This window comes from Thunnus thynnus, chromosome 17 (assembly GCF_963924715.1).
Source record: "Thunnus thynnus chromosome 17, fThuThy2.1, whole genome shotgun sequence".
Taxonomy (NCBI): domain Eukaryota; kingdom Metazoa; phylum Chordata; class Actinopteri; order Scombriformes; family Scombridae; genus Thunnus; species Thunnus thynnus.
The window spans coordinates 17,842,087-17,858,198 of record NC_089533.1 but is presented as its reverse complement, the minus strand read 5'-3'; the positions used below and the strand labels follow the sequence as shown (position 1 = coordinate 17,858,198).

At 38.1% G+C, this 16,112-nt stretch overlaps 1 gene segment (V, D, J or C); it reads left to right on the top strand.

Annotated features, from left to right (window-relative positions):
* The first annotated feature begins 10,330 nt into the window (after positions 1-10,330).
* Positions 10,331-14,513, top strand: LOC137201476 (Ig mu chain C region membrane-bound form-like). The segment is given in 5 exon segments: positions 10,331-10,431; positions 11,679-11,981; positions 13,102-13,434; positions 13,551-13,862; positions 13,998-14,513. Coding segments are annotated over 5 exon segments (1,359 nt in total).
* Positions 14,514-16,112: the final 1,599 nt, after the last annotated feature.

The following is a 16,112-nucleotide window of genomic DNA, read 5'->3' as shown; positions in this document are numbered from 1 at the left end:
ACAAAGTAATGTGCACGAGGCTGATGGGAGTGTCATAATCGATCATTGATACAGTCATCATTGATACAGAGTCATTTTGATTATGCATGTTCTGCTTGGTACAGTGATTTGACAGCTTAACTTTTTTTTTTTTTTAATGTGGGAGTTATTTTTATTTGTTAAATTGTGGTGATGTGTTTTTGGATCTCAGGATTGATTTGTTTTAGTTTTTATGTTGACTGTCTTGTGCTTCTTTGTGATTTCTTTGTCTTTTAACATCTTGGGACCATGTTGGAGATAAGTATTTTCATTTTAACATGTTATCCTTTGGATTTTTGCTAATCTTTAAATAAAATCAATCAATCAGTCAAATTAGTTTTGCAGTTGTTTGATTACAAACAAAGTATTGGTCAAATTAAACTTTGACCTGCTGGTCGCACTCCAGGAAATATCAGGGGATCCACAAAGTCATTAGGATTAATCGTCTGGGGACCATGAATGTCAAAAATTTCATGGCTGTCCATCCTGTAGGTGTTAAGATATTTCAGTCTGGACCAAAGTAGTGGACAGACTGACGTAGTAACAGACCGAACAACCCATATTGCCACCTCCAGAGCCATATTGCATGACTAAAAATGACGTGTAACTGATGTGATTTTCAAAAACACAGCAATGTCTAGGTTTCAAGTGGTATAATTTAAAACAAAGAGGAGCAAAAGTAGTATGGTGTTTCATTGGCCCAGCTGAATACACACAGTACAAAAAACTGATGATGCATTACATCAGGCAAAGGTTTTTGTATGAATGTGTGCCATTGTGTATATGGGGGGACAGGCACAGTGATATGCGGTAATACAAAAAGAAAGATAGAGATAGAAGATAAAGACAGATAATATTCAATGTAGTAGTGGAAGGATAAATTGAATTTATGATGAATTATATTTTTTTTTCGGGTTTTGCCCAAAATAAACATGAAAAAACATAAAATTGATTTTTTTTGTCTATTTACAGTAAATTTGATGTCAGGTTATTGACACTATGTTTTAAATGTGAATTAATGGACACAAAGCAAGGATTTAATTATGACAATAACCACTGTTGCTAACTTGAAGTGTAGTTCAATACTAAGAACAAAGTTAAACCAAAGATGACAACACTGTTAGCTCACCAAATCTTTGGATGATATCCCTGAAAAAGTATGAAATATGTATCATCATGTCAGAGCCTATTGATCTTGTTTTGTGCTACAATAGTTTTGTGTCTCATTCAAATTAGATCGATGTCATTCGTCCATATTTTGCTGCACAATGCATATCGACAACTATACTTATGTAAAGCCATTTTCAGGAATATGTACAACATGGCCAAATGAAAACACAAGTTATAATAATAAAAACAACCGTCAGGGAATGTTTTCACTGTTGATTCCTTTCACATGATTTGAACTTAACATTAGTTGTTAAACTAAGATGAAGGCAAGAGTATTTGTGTTGTGTGGTGTAATAGCCAGTGTGTAGAGTGGAGTTTTTGTACAGGGCTATATCATTGTGCCATACAGTAGCGGCCACAGTGATATATCCTATGACAAAAACCTCCTTCCACTGAAAAGGGAATGCTGTATACAGTGCTGAAACAGAAATCAACTGAGACTGCTCACTGCTGCCCATACATGTCCAACAAAACTCTTCTTTAAGAATAATAATGTGATCTTACACAAAGGACATCATGAGCGTAAAAGTAAGTTTTCTTAACACGTAGAAGTATGTTAAAAATCGACAAAGTTAAACAAATCTGAAAACACAGCAATGGTTTCAAAGTGTAAAATTAGAAATAAAACTGGGCAAAAGTAGAAGGTGTTTCATGATTTCATAGTTTTACTGTGAAAAGTTACTGCACATGATCCTGCTGAATGCAGACAGTACAAAAACTGACCACACATTATCAGGCAAAGGTTTTTGTATGAGTATGTACCACTGTGTGGGGTGGCAGCCACAGTGATATATGATAATACAAAAATCTGCCCTGAACTGAACTGAAGCAGAAAGTCCCTGTGCCTCAAGAATAAGAGAAGTTATTCTCAAAATCTATTTCCCAAAATCATTGGACACTGCTGAAATGTTCTAATGAATAGAATACTGGAAATTCTATTGTAAATTGCATTTATGAGGAATTGCAGATTTCTGAAAAAACTCTGAAAAAAATAGTGCCACCTCACCTCTCTTGCTTTGTAAGATACTGGATATATTTCACATACCCAAAGCAAACACAAAAACTTACAGTTAATTTAGTGTCAATGAATTATGTATAATATGTTATGAATGTGAGTTTATGGTCATAAATTCAGGATCCAATAAGTATTTAATTGTCACATTCACAACTATTTGCTACCCATAACTTTAAATGTACTTCCAAACTAAGAAACACAGTGTTTTACTCAAACATTGTAAAACTTACAGTAGAGATACTATCAAAATAGAGAGGAAAATGTTTGTACATTTTGGACTTGTGGTTCTCAACATCCTTACTGGTTAATATTTATGTAACACACAGGAAACAATCTTCACCACAACAGGTGCTTCCGCATCCAGTTAACAAACTGAAACTGACTGAAAGCCAAAGTCTCCTCCACAACTGATGATACAAGATACATTACAACAAAGCAGTCCAGAGAAACTATCTTGTCTTACTGGAGTTTTATGCTTTCAATATGATTATAATTGAACACTTCTGACAGAAAGCATTTGTTTATACTGTACCACAGCACAGTCTGAACTAGTACCATAATATTAAATTTAAATGAAGAGTATGTTGATTATCAAACAAGAAGTGATTGATTGTAACACACTTCATACAACTGTAAAACATTCATTACATTAAACTTAATCTATCCTCACAATACATCATTAAAAATTCATTCTATAACTGGAGACGGAGGCTGGAAGGTCAGGTTAGCAGCATCTATTCAGGCTACATTCTTTGTAGAAATATGTGAACAAAAAATATCAGAAGGAAAAGATGATTTCAAAACTTCTGTATTAAATGCTCCATTCAAAACATGGGAAATTTCCATCTGAAAAAGTGAGCACCAGGTTGCAGCATTAGATATTATGTATTCATGTTATAATAGCATTCTCATTATTTTGATATACCATTACATTCAAAGTTACCCTCCAGACGTACAAGAATTCTCTGCTTTGATTAATAATTTGTGTCTAAAAGTTTTATAGTGGAGTTCCTTTGCTAATGGCAGAAGACATTGTTAGATTTTAATTAAATGGTTCAATCAACTCATTAAAATAACTTATCCTTCCTTTCCTTCTCTGACAAATCCTAAGTAAATATGCAAATATTGTTCATTTCAAAAGTTTGTGGGACACAAGATGTTTCCTACTTCACTTAAAAGTCTATTCAAGTTTCCACATCACATCTGTGCAAGATGCATACTGGACCACGATTGGCTCCAAACTAGTTGTGATGTCACAGTCACATCATGCTCTTAAGTATATGTTATAAACTCAGATTTAAGCTGAAATCAAACATTTCTATATGAGAAGAAACCACTAATTATAGCAAGATATTTTGGAATGTCTTTATTACAACTGTTAACTTTTGTGATGCAGGGATTCCCCCAACAAATTGGTTTGCGGCCTCCTGTCTGATTACATCCATTGACCATGTGAGAACAGCACTATGTAGGAGGCCACTCAACCCAGCAGTGTTCCTGCCAACAGATGCTGAGGAAAACCCCAATAATGCAGGTCCTCCTGCACTAATGGAGGAACGTTCACCAAGTGGTGCTTGTGCCTCTTGGGATCCAATAACAATGGCCATCTAAGTAGAACAAGACCCCGATGCCTCAGTCACATAGTGGTTGCAGTGCCGGGTCCACACATTTGCTGAACATGCGGGGAGCCAGGGAGTAGCCAAACGGTAGCCTATTGTACTCATAGGCTATCCTCTTGAAGGTGAAACGCAGGAACTTCCTGTGTTTCGGCACCACCTCGACGTGAAAATAAGCATCTTTCAGGTTGATGGTGGTGAATCAGTTCCCTGGTTGAACCAGTTCCAGCAATCTCCTGATGGTCAGAATGTGGAACGTCTTTCTGGCGATGCATTGGTGGGTTTGGTCTGAAACCTCCCATCTTCTTGGGCACTAGGAAGTACTGTCATGAGTGGGAATGATCGAGACAGCCTGTTTCAATAACAGGTCCTGGATCTCTTTGGAGAGAAAATCCATCTCCTCTTGGAAGGATAGATTTATCACCTTGATGCCCAAGAATGGAGCAGGAACACGGCAGAACTGGAGAAAATAACCCAGTCTCAGTGTTTTGTCCATCCAATCCGCCAACATGCAGCTGTGACAGCATTCCTCATAAAACTGCGACAAAAGATGGGCGGTCAGCTGGGGGGCAGTAAACAGGAAGCTGTGATATTCCGATTCGGCCCTTTCCGCTGCCAAACCTTCCATAAATGGATGTTTGGCCCATGGGGGGGCCAACATTTAAAGGGCTGAGCTGACGGAGTGGTCCATGAACACCGTTAGCTGCCTCAACACAGTGTCAGATTTTGTGTTGATGCCTCCGTCACCCTCTGTATTTCCCACAGAAATAACCGGAGGGGAGCGGAGCAGACTCCGTGTCTCCTCTTTTCGATCTGTGAGCGGGCCTGAGGCATTATTCTCTAAGAAGTCAGTGTGTCTGTGTGTGGATGTGAGGTGTTATTCCGGTGTGAGTATATAACACCACTTGCTGCATCACCGTTTCCTGGGGAAACGCGCTGCGCTGGCTGGTCCGAGAAATAATGATACCAGCGAGTGCAGCGAGACTCACATCTGCTTTTGAGTGTCGCTATGTCGGGCGGGATGTGCGTTTTTCTCACCACATCACGCCTAACATAGCGCTCATTAATGCGCTCAGCGCTGGGATTTTAGCTAGCACCATCTGCAGCTGAATAAAGCCTCCCACCGTCTGCTTCTCTGACAGAGAGAAGAGATGCAGGGGCACCAGCAGAGTAAGTGTTTACAGCATTGTTATGCAGACTCTGTGACCGGCTGGATGAAGCAGGCTGAGCTGTTATCATCCCAGCGTCACAGAGTTCCAGAGAGGTGGAGAAGGGGAAGATGGAGGATTGCGATCTTTGGAAAATGTTTTTATTAAAACATTTTCAACATTAAACACACAACTTGAACAGTGGTGGGAGGGGGCGGTGAACTCCGAGGGCACATACGGCAGGTGGGGGGGCTGTTGAACATAGCCTACGCTGATGTGACACTGTCTTCCACTAACAGTCATTTCGGTGCCATTGACTTTCCCCAAGCATAACACAACTTCAGCAGGGGTCTGTCTGCACTCCTCGCTGCAGCTACGGCTGCTCCATGGTCGTGGGAGGCCCAGTGCTGCAGTGTCTCTGTCGAGGAGGTGTGGGAGGTGGCTGAAGCAGCGGGGGCTAACAGTGCTTTGCCCTGCCTGCACGCTCTCCTTCTTGCCATGACGTTATGGCAATGCGCCTCGTCTCCTCTCTAGTTTGAAGAAAGTGCGAGCAGCAGATGACAGTTCAGCTACGCCTTCTCTTCTTCCAGCGTCTTTAAGCGCTGACTCAGAGGAGATGGATCTGAAGAGACTGTCCGGAGCTTTGGGAGCTCCTAGGATGTCCTCTCTGTCCTTCCTCAGTAGAGGGGTGTGTCCCAGCCACACGTGACGTGAGCCTACTGTGGCAAGCAACATCAATCGCCTCCCTCATAAAATAGTTTGTTCATAAACACTTATTTTAACACTTTAATATCCTGAAATTAAAAACATAATAAAAACAAAAACTGTATTTTTGCACCTATTTACACTTTTATTCAAATACAAATACAAATATAAATAATTTTGCTGCCTCAATAAATATAGATACAAATACAAATACTGGGCTCTCTGCACATCCCTAATTGTTTGCTGCCAAGGCCAGCTGCGCACCCAGCCAGAATATTTTCGCAAAATAGACCAACATGTTTCCGTCCTGCATCAGCGGAGGCGGAGGCTTTCTGGCCGCTGCCCAGCCAGCCAAGTGGGGAATCAGGAGGGTTGTGAGGGCCTCTTCCAGGGGGGGCACATTGGGACAGCCTGTCTCCATGTGTCCCTGCACTCTCAGGAAGGATACCAGTCCCACTACTGGTGACTTCATTTTCAGTGGCTCCTTCCAGGACACATAGACACAATGCCAGATGTCCGGGAGAGGAGGCGAAACAAAGGTGAGCTGAGCAGGATGAGCCGGGCCTTAAAATCCTTCACGGGGCTGGCTGACCGATTTTGGCGGGATGGGGGAGGGGCGCGGGGAGCCCAACATGCTCCACTGCTGTGGTCATAATCTTCGGGAAATTATGGCGAACTGAAGTCAGCAGCAGATTTTTCGGAAGGTAAGCAAAGTTGTCAGAGAGGCTGCACGGAGAGTCACTCAAGTCACAGCGGAGTGAGACATCACACAGCCAAAAATGTTCCCACCGTTTCTGGTGTTGAAAAGAGGGAGTGCCTGGCAGTGCACGCAGGGTGGTGGCTGCATCATGCCGCTCTCTGCATGGTCATGCCCGAGGCACTCAAAACAGAATTGATGGCCGGCAGCGGTGGCGATGAGACCGGGGCACGATGGGCAGGAACAAGCTTGTAGCGGCGACTCCATCCATGGAGAAGTAAGATCAGTAGCTGATTTTGCCATCACTGAAGAAAAGAGGATAGTGAGCAGCAGTGAGACACTGCTTATATAGTGTACGAGACACACGTAATCGTTAGGCTCGTCCTGATTGGCTGACTACATATATGCAAATTTCAGTGGGCAATTGTGTGCATGTGATTGGAGAACAGTATTACCCATAGAGTCCAGTAGAGGGAAGAGCCAGTGTGAGATAGAACAACAGCGCTGCCTTTGGGGCTCTATATGTACAGATGTCACCACATTTCAATAAATATAAATGTATTCAAATGAACAGAATCGGTCTATGTTAAATTTCATTAAACTATATAACTGTTTGGATTTTTATTATAGCTACATTACAGACTGAATAACATAATTTACTGCATCTCTCTGTCAATGAGGTTATTTTTTTGTCAGAAAAAAAGTGTTAGTGGAGCTTTGAGTTGAGATTATTTTGTCACATTACAGTCAGGTAGTTGTGTTGAAGCTGAGCTGCTGCTGTCAGCAGGCAGAATGACTGAACTGTGTCCTCTCGTCTTCGGAAGTTTGTAATCCCAAGTCGAACTTGCGAAGTCCAAACTAGCAAGTGCACGAGTCAGAACTTGGCGCACTTGGTTTTGAGAAAGGTCCAGTGAGATACACACACGGGGGACAGACAAGACAAGAGACAACAGTCGGAGAAATAAGCGAGTCGGAGAAAAGTAATTTCACATGGCGTGATTTAAAAAGAAAAAAGAAGACAGTGATAACAAAGCTTTTAATCAAGAATGGACAGACTCTTACGCGTACATTCTTCCCACAGGCAGTTCATAACCAGTATGTCTCATATATTCTAAACATAGTGATTATTAAAAGGAGAGATATGACACGCCGCTACAAGACAAAGCACAAATCTTTTGAGCAAACATACCCATTCAAATCCGAACTGAAGGCACAGCAAACAATCTAAGAGCCTAAAATGATCAATCCACTTTATTTTAAGATGTACATTTTTCAAAAGCTCTGTTATGTATTTTATTTTTAAATGCAGCCCTTATTTTATAATTTAGATTTCCTAGCTATAAACCTGCAAACTATACACTGTATATGGTTAATAGTTTTATTTCATAGATGAAATAAGTCATAAAATAAGTCATTGTCAGCTCCAGGCAAAGTAAAGAGGGCCCCCAAAGAAAATCTTGTCTAGGGCCCCCTGTTGTTTAGAGCTGGACCTGCTAATTTTGTTTAACCTTGTTTGTAGTTCCTTTTATGTCTTTAATTCAGTGGAGCTGAGTGCCAGTCTACTGGGGAGGATAGTCACCCTGGGTGAGGTCCCTTCGGATCCCGTGTTTAGGTTGCTGTGACTGCACTTGTGGTGAGTATGTGGTAGCACCCCTCAACACATTAGCGTAGCCTGCCACCCCATTTACCAGTCGTACACCAGTACGTATACCAGTATGTATACCAGTAGTACACTTAGACCTATAATGGTAAAAGATTTAAATTATATTTTAAAATAGTTTTGTAATAAAAGAATACTTTTACCACTTCTTAACTCTATATTGTGTTTTACCACTAACTCCTTTGTCTTTCCAGCAACATTTTCCAGTTTCCTCATTTGATTGAATAAAAAAATACGTTTGAACCATGTCTCTGTCCCCTCAGTGAACGAGTCTATGTGCCTTGATTAATTATGAACTTGAGGTTATTGATATTTGGTAATACCCATTTCCCAGTCATACATATTTCCTGGGGTGCAATTCCCCAGATGGCATAGTTGGCCTTCTGTCTCATTCACCTATCAAAGTTCTCTCCCCCTCTCTCCTCCACACCAGCAAAAAACATTCATTTCAGATGCCAGATCCGAAAAGGAAGCACAAACAGCAAGAAAATTTACCAGCAATCTCTCAGATGTTCCCTGATCACCAGCTAGCAGCTATAATGTAACCTAGACAATCACAACATCAACAAAAATATTTTTTCCAATATCACAATATGGCACATGTATTCAAATTTATGTATAAATGCACTCAGCTGTGCTTCACTGTTATTAGACCAAAGTGATGAACAAACCTGGATTCTTCTGTAATTTTTTACTGTTGATTTTGTTAAAACATGATATGATATCACCACTTCACATTTCCACTAATAAAATATAGCAAATTATTGTTCAGTCCCAATGTTGAAAATTATTTATAATTTATTATACAAACTTTTCATGTGTATACAGAGATCACTAAATGTTCAGTCATGAACACTAATTTAAATTCATGATTTCTGATCATGTTTCTTGATGATGACTGATCATGCTTACACATGGAATTTCATTTTATAATAGTATGGCACAATAACATGGTATTGTTGTCCCATAAAAATACAGAATAATACCATCATGGTAGTGACCGAATTACCATGCCAGTTTTTTATGGTGTTACCATGGCTCTCCAGGTGCAATCTTTGCAATCACATTATAATCAGTTTATAACAGCAGTTATAGCTAATTAATGTATAGGTGTGTTCTTTACATTTATAAACCTTAATTTTGTTGGATAAATTTCACAGCCAGGCCTCAGTTAATACCAGTACATTATAAGAAATAAATGTGCAGACTTGAAATTAAATAACAATTATTATTATATCAAGCTTTATAATAATTTGGTTGAATCAAATTCATCTGCTTGTGTAAACTCCATGTGGCAGGAATTGGAGCTGTCAGGAGGCTTGATAAAGAGGAAGTTTCACTAACCGTTCGCAACACATATATAATTTTTTATAACTCAGACCACAGGAAATGACTATCTCAAGGGGAAATGGTTAATAAATCGTGCATTGGGAAATGCTTTGTCAATGAAACGTGCACTTTTCTTGGTTTAAACTGTTATTACTGGTATTTGTATTAGAAGCAGATCATAGTACACCACTGTGATGACTACTTTGACTACTGGGGAAAAGGGACCCAAGTCACAGTCACTTCTGGTAAGTAATAATCTAATTATTTAGAGTAAAGACGACTCAATATTTGTCTGGTTTATCATTAACTTTATGTTGATATATTTTGTACTTAAACTGGTGTGTATTCTGAAGCGAAAGCAAAGGAAGATCAGGGTAAAGTTTACTGAATAATTACAATAATCTTTTAGATGATACAAGCTGTAAAGTATTTTTTGTACTAAAGTGCTATTGAAACCTGTCACTGTGACTACGAGTTTGACTACTGGGGAAAAGGAACAACAGTGACGGTCACAGCAGGTAAAATAAGAAGTTTTTGTTTATAGAATGAAAATGTAATAATTGCATTGTTTAATATAGCATATTTAGTCTTTGGTGCCATCACTGGCATCTTTAAGGTGCTTGTTTTTGTATGTTGGATGTGTTGGCATATTACACTGTGACAGTCGTTTTGATTACTGGGGAAAAGGCACGATGGTCACAATTACATCAGGTAAGTCAATCCTGTTTTCTTCTTAAATGTGTAGATTTTGATTTAAAAACTGTTTATTTTTTTAAGAAGTCCAGTTGTGATCCTACACACTTAATTCATTTCTAGAATATGTTAAATGCGTCATAAACAGTAGACTCAGTTGAAACTTTGGTGGTGAAAATCATCTTTTGTTTCATCTTCGGAATCCAAATTTGCAAAAGCCGGGGAAAATATGTCAGAGGGTAGATTGTCATGAAATAAGCTTCCATGGAAAGTGTAGTTAGCTGGGAACAGGTTTTTGTATGCAGTGGTTAACAATTTGTTAGACTGTGACTATGCTTTTGACTACTGGGGAAAAGGCACGATGGTCACCGTCACCTCAGGTATGTTCTTTTATTATTTCCGATTGAAGAAAGAAATTTCTAATCACATCATTAAAATATATATAATCATTTTCAGGTGGTCACAACTGTTGGCCAGTGATAAGACAGCCAACAGCATTTTGTAGCCTGACAAAGAACTGATCAAAAGTTTAAAACTCCTGACTGTTAACATAAGACAGTTAACATAAGTCTATCAACTGCTGTATATTTTAGTGTGATTTTAATTGTTTCCTGAATCACATTGTATGACATGAAGTAATGAGATAGTAATGGGTTTTTGTGAGAAGTGTGAATTGACTTACTTTACTGTGACAACTGGGCTTTTGACTACTGGGGAAAAGGCACTGTGGTAACAGTAACATCAGGTAAAATATGTACCATTTAAAATCTACAGCAGGATGTGTTTCAAACTGTGAAAAGTCATGTTTAAGTTATACTGTAACTTCTCTGTATTGTAAAGCAAAGTGTTTTTAACATGAGAAAAGTCAAAACAGCGATATTCTCAGTAGGATACGATGAAGGATATTTTTGGCAAATTTATATTTTGGTCGTTAAAGTGAATTTTATAACAAAACAGGGTTAATTAAATGTAAAGGTTAACTTTTTACGCAGGCCATTAGTAGATGTAGCGTTTTTACATTAACAGTTAAGTAGATTCCGCACTGTGCTACTACGGTGCTTTTGACTACTGGGGAAAGGGTACAACAGTAACTGTTTCATCAGGTAAGAATACTCTTTGATCTCATAAATAATCGCTAAATCGAAACAAAAGAAATATGTTTTTGTGACAAATTGTTCCTACTGGCACTTATAATGTGACTGCAATCAACACGGTCAGTTGATCGGTCGTTTATCCGTTTATCCGATCCGTGCTGCAATTTCAAAATTACAAATAATTATTGTTTTAGATGTTGTTAAAGTTATGCATTGAAAGAGATTTACCTATTCTATATGGAATAACAAAATCACACAAATAATGTTATTTAGGTATGTTAATCTTAGTGCAACATAAAATGTCTAAATAAATGGGATCAGGTGACAAAGGTCCGCGTATGGAGGGAACTTTATATTTCCAATTTCACCATTTAAAAAGGTAATGGTTTTCATGCTGTGCTTTGTTATACGACTGTATCAACTCAATTGTACATCTCTTTGTTGTAACCAGTGCTTGGTGAAAAATAACTGTTATGTTGACATTAAATTTTGTTTTGATATCTTAATTACATGTCTGCTTTTCTCTTCTTTAGCCACACCACGTGCACCGACTCTGTTTCCCCTGACATCATGTAGCTCTGAAACTGGAGACATGGTCACTCTTGGCTGCCTCGCCACCGCGTTCACACCCAGCTCAGTGACCTACTCATGGACCAAAAGTGGGACTGCCTTGACGGAATTCATCAAGTATCCTCCAGTACAGAAAGACGGATTTTATATGGGAGTCAGTCAAGTCCAAGTGAGGAGACAGGACTGGGAGGCAAAGCCACCTTATAAGTGTACTGTGACACATCCAGAGGGAAGTCCTTCCGTCGACTTTATTCCACCTCCACCACGTAAGACTTATCCCATGTCATATATTATTACAAATTACTTTAAATAGTTGATATAGATATAGAATAATTGAACTAGAGTTTTTAGCATGACAGTGTTGTTAACATATTATATAACTGTGCAACAAAAATGTACATGCAGTTTGGGAATAATAACTGATTGATTATGTCATACTGGATTTAATTTAATTTTGCTTTTTTGGTGACCTTATGTCAAATAACTAGTAAATAACTATTCAAGCTACAAAACTCTTGCTGTTATAATAATTTTATAATAAATGTATTTATATAACACAATTCATCCAATAAATGCAGATCCGAGTGCTTTACCAGATAAAATGAAAGACTAAAAGATGAGAAGGAAACTATAATAAAGTTATAAGTCAGTGTTATTGTTGTAGTTTGTCTATAGACAGTTCATTTCTATTACTTTGCTTTGTTGGTTTTCCTGAGAAACATTATTGGAGAACTGTCAAAATATTAAATAGTGTGACATAATCTCAGATATTTTTAATTGCAGAATCAGTAGGCCTAGCAGGCAAAACAAACAGTGAGGTGGAATAAAAAGGCTGAAGCTTGCTCATGTATATTCAGCTGCTGACTTTCTCTCACCTGTCCAAGAGCAGATTATTGCAAAGTGTTCTGCTTCTGTCCATCTATCTGCATAATAGTTCTTGTTCTTCTTGATCTCTGTCTGCCTTCACGTTCACTTTATGTTGTTAATTAACATTCACTGTTCATAAAAAATGTTTAATCTGTGTTTGCTTGCCTGAACAGTCAATGTATATGCAGAAGCGAGCGTATACTGTCAAAAGTATGTTATAATTGTTTGTTTTTTTTCCATGGAAATTTCCTTTTGACTCTTTCTGCACACTTGAGTAACAAGTTAAATGTTAATTTGAGGAGAGTAATCAGTATGTTCACGTATACATGCAAGTTGCATAACATACACTAGTACAGAAAAGTCTATAGATTAAATGGACATTGTAGCAAACTGTTCACCTCTGCTTCTGCATATATATATATATATATATATATATATATATATATATATATATATATACATATATATATTATTCCTGGCTTCCGCATACATATATTTGTGTATATGTTTGTTTTTCAGCGATTATTCAGTTGCCAACTCTTAAAGTGCTGGCCTCCACTGATGATGGAAGCGAGGTTTCCTTCTCCTGCTTTGCCAAAGATTTCTCACCAAAAGAATATGAGATCAAATGGCTGAAAGATGAGGGGGAACTCTTCGACAAAGTATATGAGATCAAAACACCCATTAAGGAAAGCCAGACCACCAATGGAACACTGTACAGTGTAGCAAGTTTTCTCACAGTATCCACCAAGGACTTGATTCCTGATTCCACTAAGTTTACATGTGAGTTTAAGGGGAAAAAAGCATTTGTGAATTCAACTGTGACCTACGGAGGGTCATGTCCTGACTCAAGTGAGTATATTTCTTTTCTTTTTTTTTAAATGATGTAAATTCAATTTCAATTCTAATGCTTTTGCAGCCATGTTCATTCAATAATTGTTAAATAATTCTTCACTCTACATAACCAGCTGGATGTGAAGTACTAGATGTGGAAGTAGAGATCAAAGGCCCCACAATGCCGGACATGTTTGTAGAGAGTAAAGGAACTTTAGTATGTCAAGTCAAGATAAACAAGCCACAGGTCACGAAGATTTTTTGGGAGGACGAGGATGGAAAGAGCATGATTGAAGAATCAGTCCCCGCTGATGGATTTAAAGGCACAGTCAACGTTCCACTTGACATCACGTATGACGAATGGACTGCTGGGATAAAGCGTGTCTGCGTTGTTCAACATACAAATTTTCTGGAACCAATAAAGAGAGTGTATGAAAGGAAGATTGGTAAGAAAACCACAATTTTATACTAAAATCCTATGTTTGACTCCCATTGCCATTTTGTATATTTGTGTATATGATGTTATACAGTAGGTACTTTTGTCTGTGTCAAGAGGCCTAATTGTTTTCTTATGCTTGCAGTAGGACTTGAACAGCCTCCTTCGGTGTTCATGCTGCTTCCAGTAGAACAGGCTAAAAAAGAAACAGTGACCCTGACTTGCTTTGTGAAAGGCTTCTACCCCAAGGAGGTGTTGGTGTCTTGGCTTGTTGATGATGTGCCAGCAGACTCAAATTACGATATCAGTACCACAAACCCTGTAGAGAGCAATGGATTCTATTCTGTCTATGGCCAGTTAACACTCAGCCTTCACGATTGGAAGGACAGTGACATGGTGTATAGCTGTGTAGTTTACCATGAATCTCTGAAAAACACAACTAAAGCCATCGTCAGGTCCTTTGCGCACGGATCATCTGCACAAACCAATCTGGTCAACCTCAACATGAACATCCCTGAAACGTGCAAGGCCCATTAGATGTTATTTTGTGTTGCTGTGTCTTCTGCTGTTTGTTGTTTGATGTTTGTTGCTTGTGATATGACATTGTGTTTGTCTTGTTAATGCAGATTTAAAATCAAAATAAAAAAAAAACACTTTGCAACTCTGTTGTTGTATGTCGCATGCATTTCATGTCTTTATTTGGAGCTACATGTTTATTGAATGTGTGCTGTCACGGTGTAATGCATCATAGATTAGGTGTAGATATCAGCATATTTGAGTTTTAAAGCATAGTGACATGACAGTATATCAGTTCATCAGTTATTACACCCTCTGATATTGTATTTACTAGAATAACACCACATACACCCTACCACATTTAGGTAATAATTACATATTTTTAAAAACATGTGTTATATGTTCATGTTTATTTGTAGCTAGTTTATTAATATTATCTCTTTGACTTGTCTTTGTGTACGTGTGTTTCCTCTACTGGGTCTTGCACCCTCAACACAAGAGAGATGGTTGTCAAGGTCTGACTCAGTCGCTGTGGTCTCTCAGTCATATTATAACGATACTGATTCTCAAGCCAAGTAATGCATGCCACACCAATAATGGGGTCTTTCAAAAGCAATTCAGGATCTTTTTAGGGCCACTGTAATTAACATAATCAACATTTTAGAGGGACACATTTGACGATTAGGCCTTATGGTACACTCATAATAATGTAATAAGTAATAAGATATATGCCAGAGCTGTTTTTTTTAAATTGTGTGTGTCTTTTTTATACTTGATACTTTTTTATGCTTTATAATTGATTGCGTGACTGACTGATTGAGTCAATGATTGAATCCACTCTAACCTGTGAGCTTATAGAATATATCATCCTACTAAGAGAAATAGAAGAAATAATAATTGAGATAATGAGGAATTAAATGGTCATTGTCTCATGAGCTATTGTTGAAAGCTGGGTGTGGATTTTCTCAAGTATTAATTGACATATTGCAGTGCGTCCAGATGAGGTGAACAACGATTGCGGCTATGCCACGGAGGCAGGAAAAGATCAAGAACAAGATGACATGGGGAGTACAGCCATCACTTTCATTCTTCTCTTCCTCATCACTCTGCTGTTCAGCATTGTAACCACTGCTTTCAAGGTAATTATGAGTTTATATGTTAGAGTTGTGCACAGATTTAACTCAACAAGAGAAAGACAACTGGGTAAATAATTTTATGGAAATAACTCAGATGGGTTGATAGAAGCCACCTTTTGTTGTCATTTTAAAAATGTAATAGTCATTGTAATGTTATCACATCACAACTACCAACTACACCTAAATGTCATAAATCATTATGAATGTTTGACAACATCTTGTTGATGTAATAAATATTTATTATTATTAATACTCTTTACCTACTACATCACTCTTTTATTACATTACATTTTAGATTCTTGGAATAATTCTAAAAAGCAAAATCTCAATTATTGGTCATGTATTCATTTACAGGGGTTGGATACAATAACAGCAACGCCTGAACACTTTAATGCATTCAAGCATTACAAACTTAAAATAAAAATCACATTTGTAAAGCATTAAGAGTTTACAGACTATATATAGACTGAATCAACTGTGTAGTAACTAGTGGTATTTTGAGTCATACTTCAACGAAGATTTAACATCGCGAGCCCCTCAGTGACGATGTTTATTTCAGATTTGGGGGCTTTTATACTAAATTGCACTATGTCTTGCAGGTTTTATTT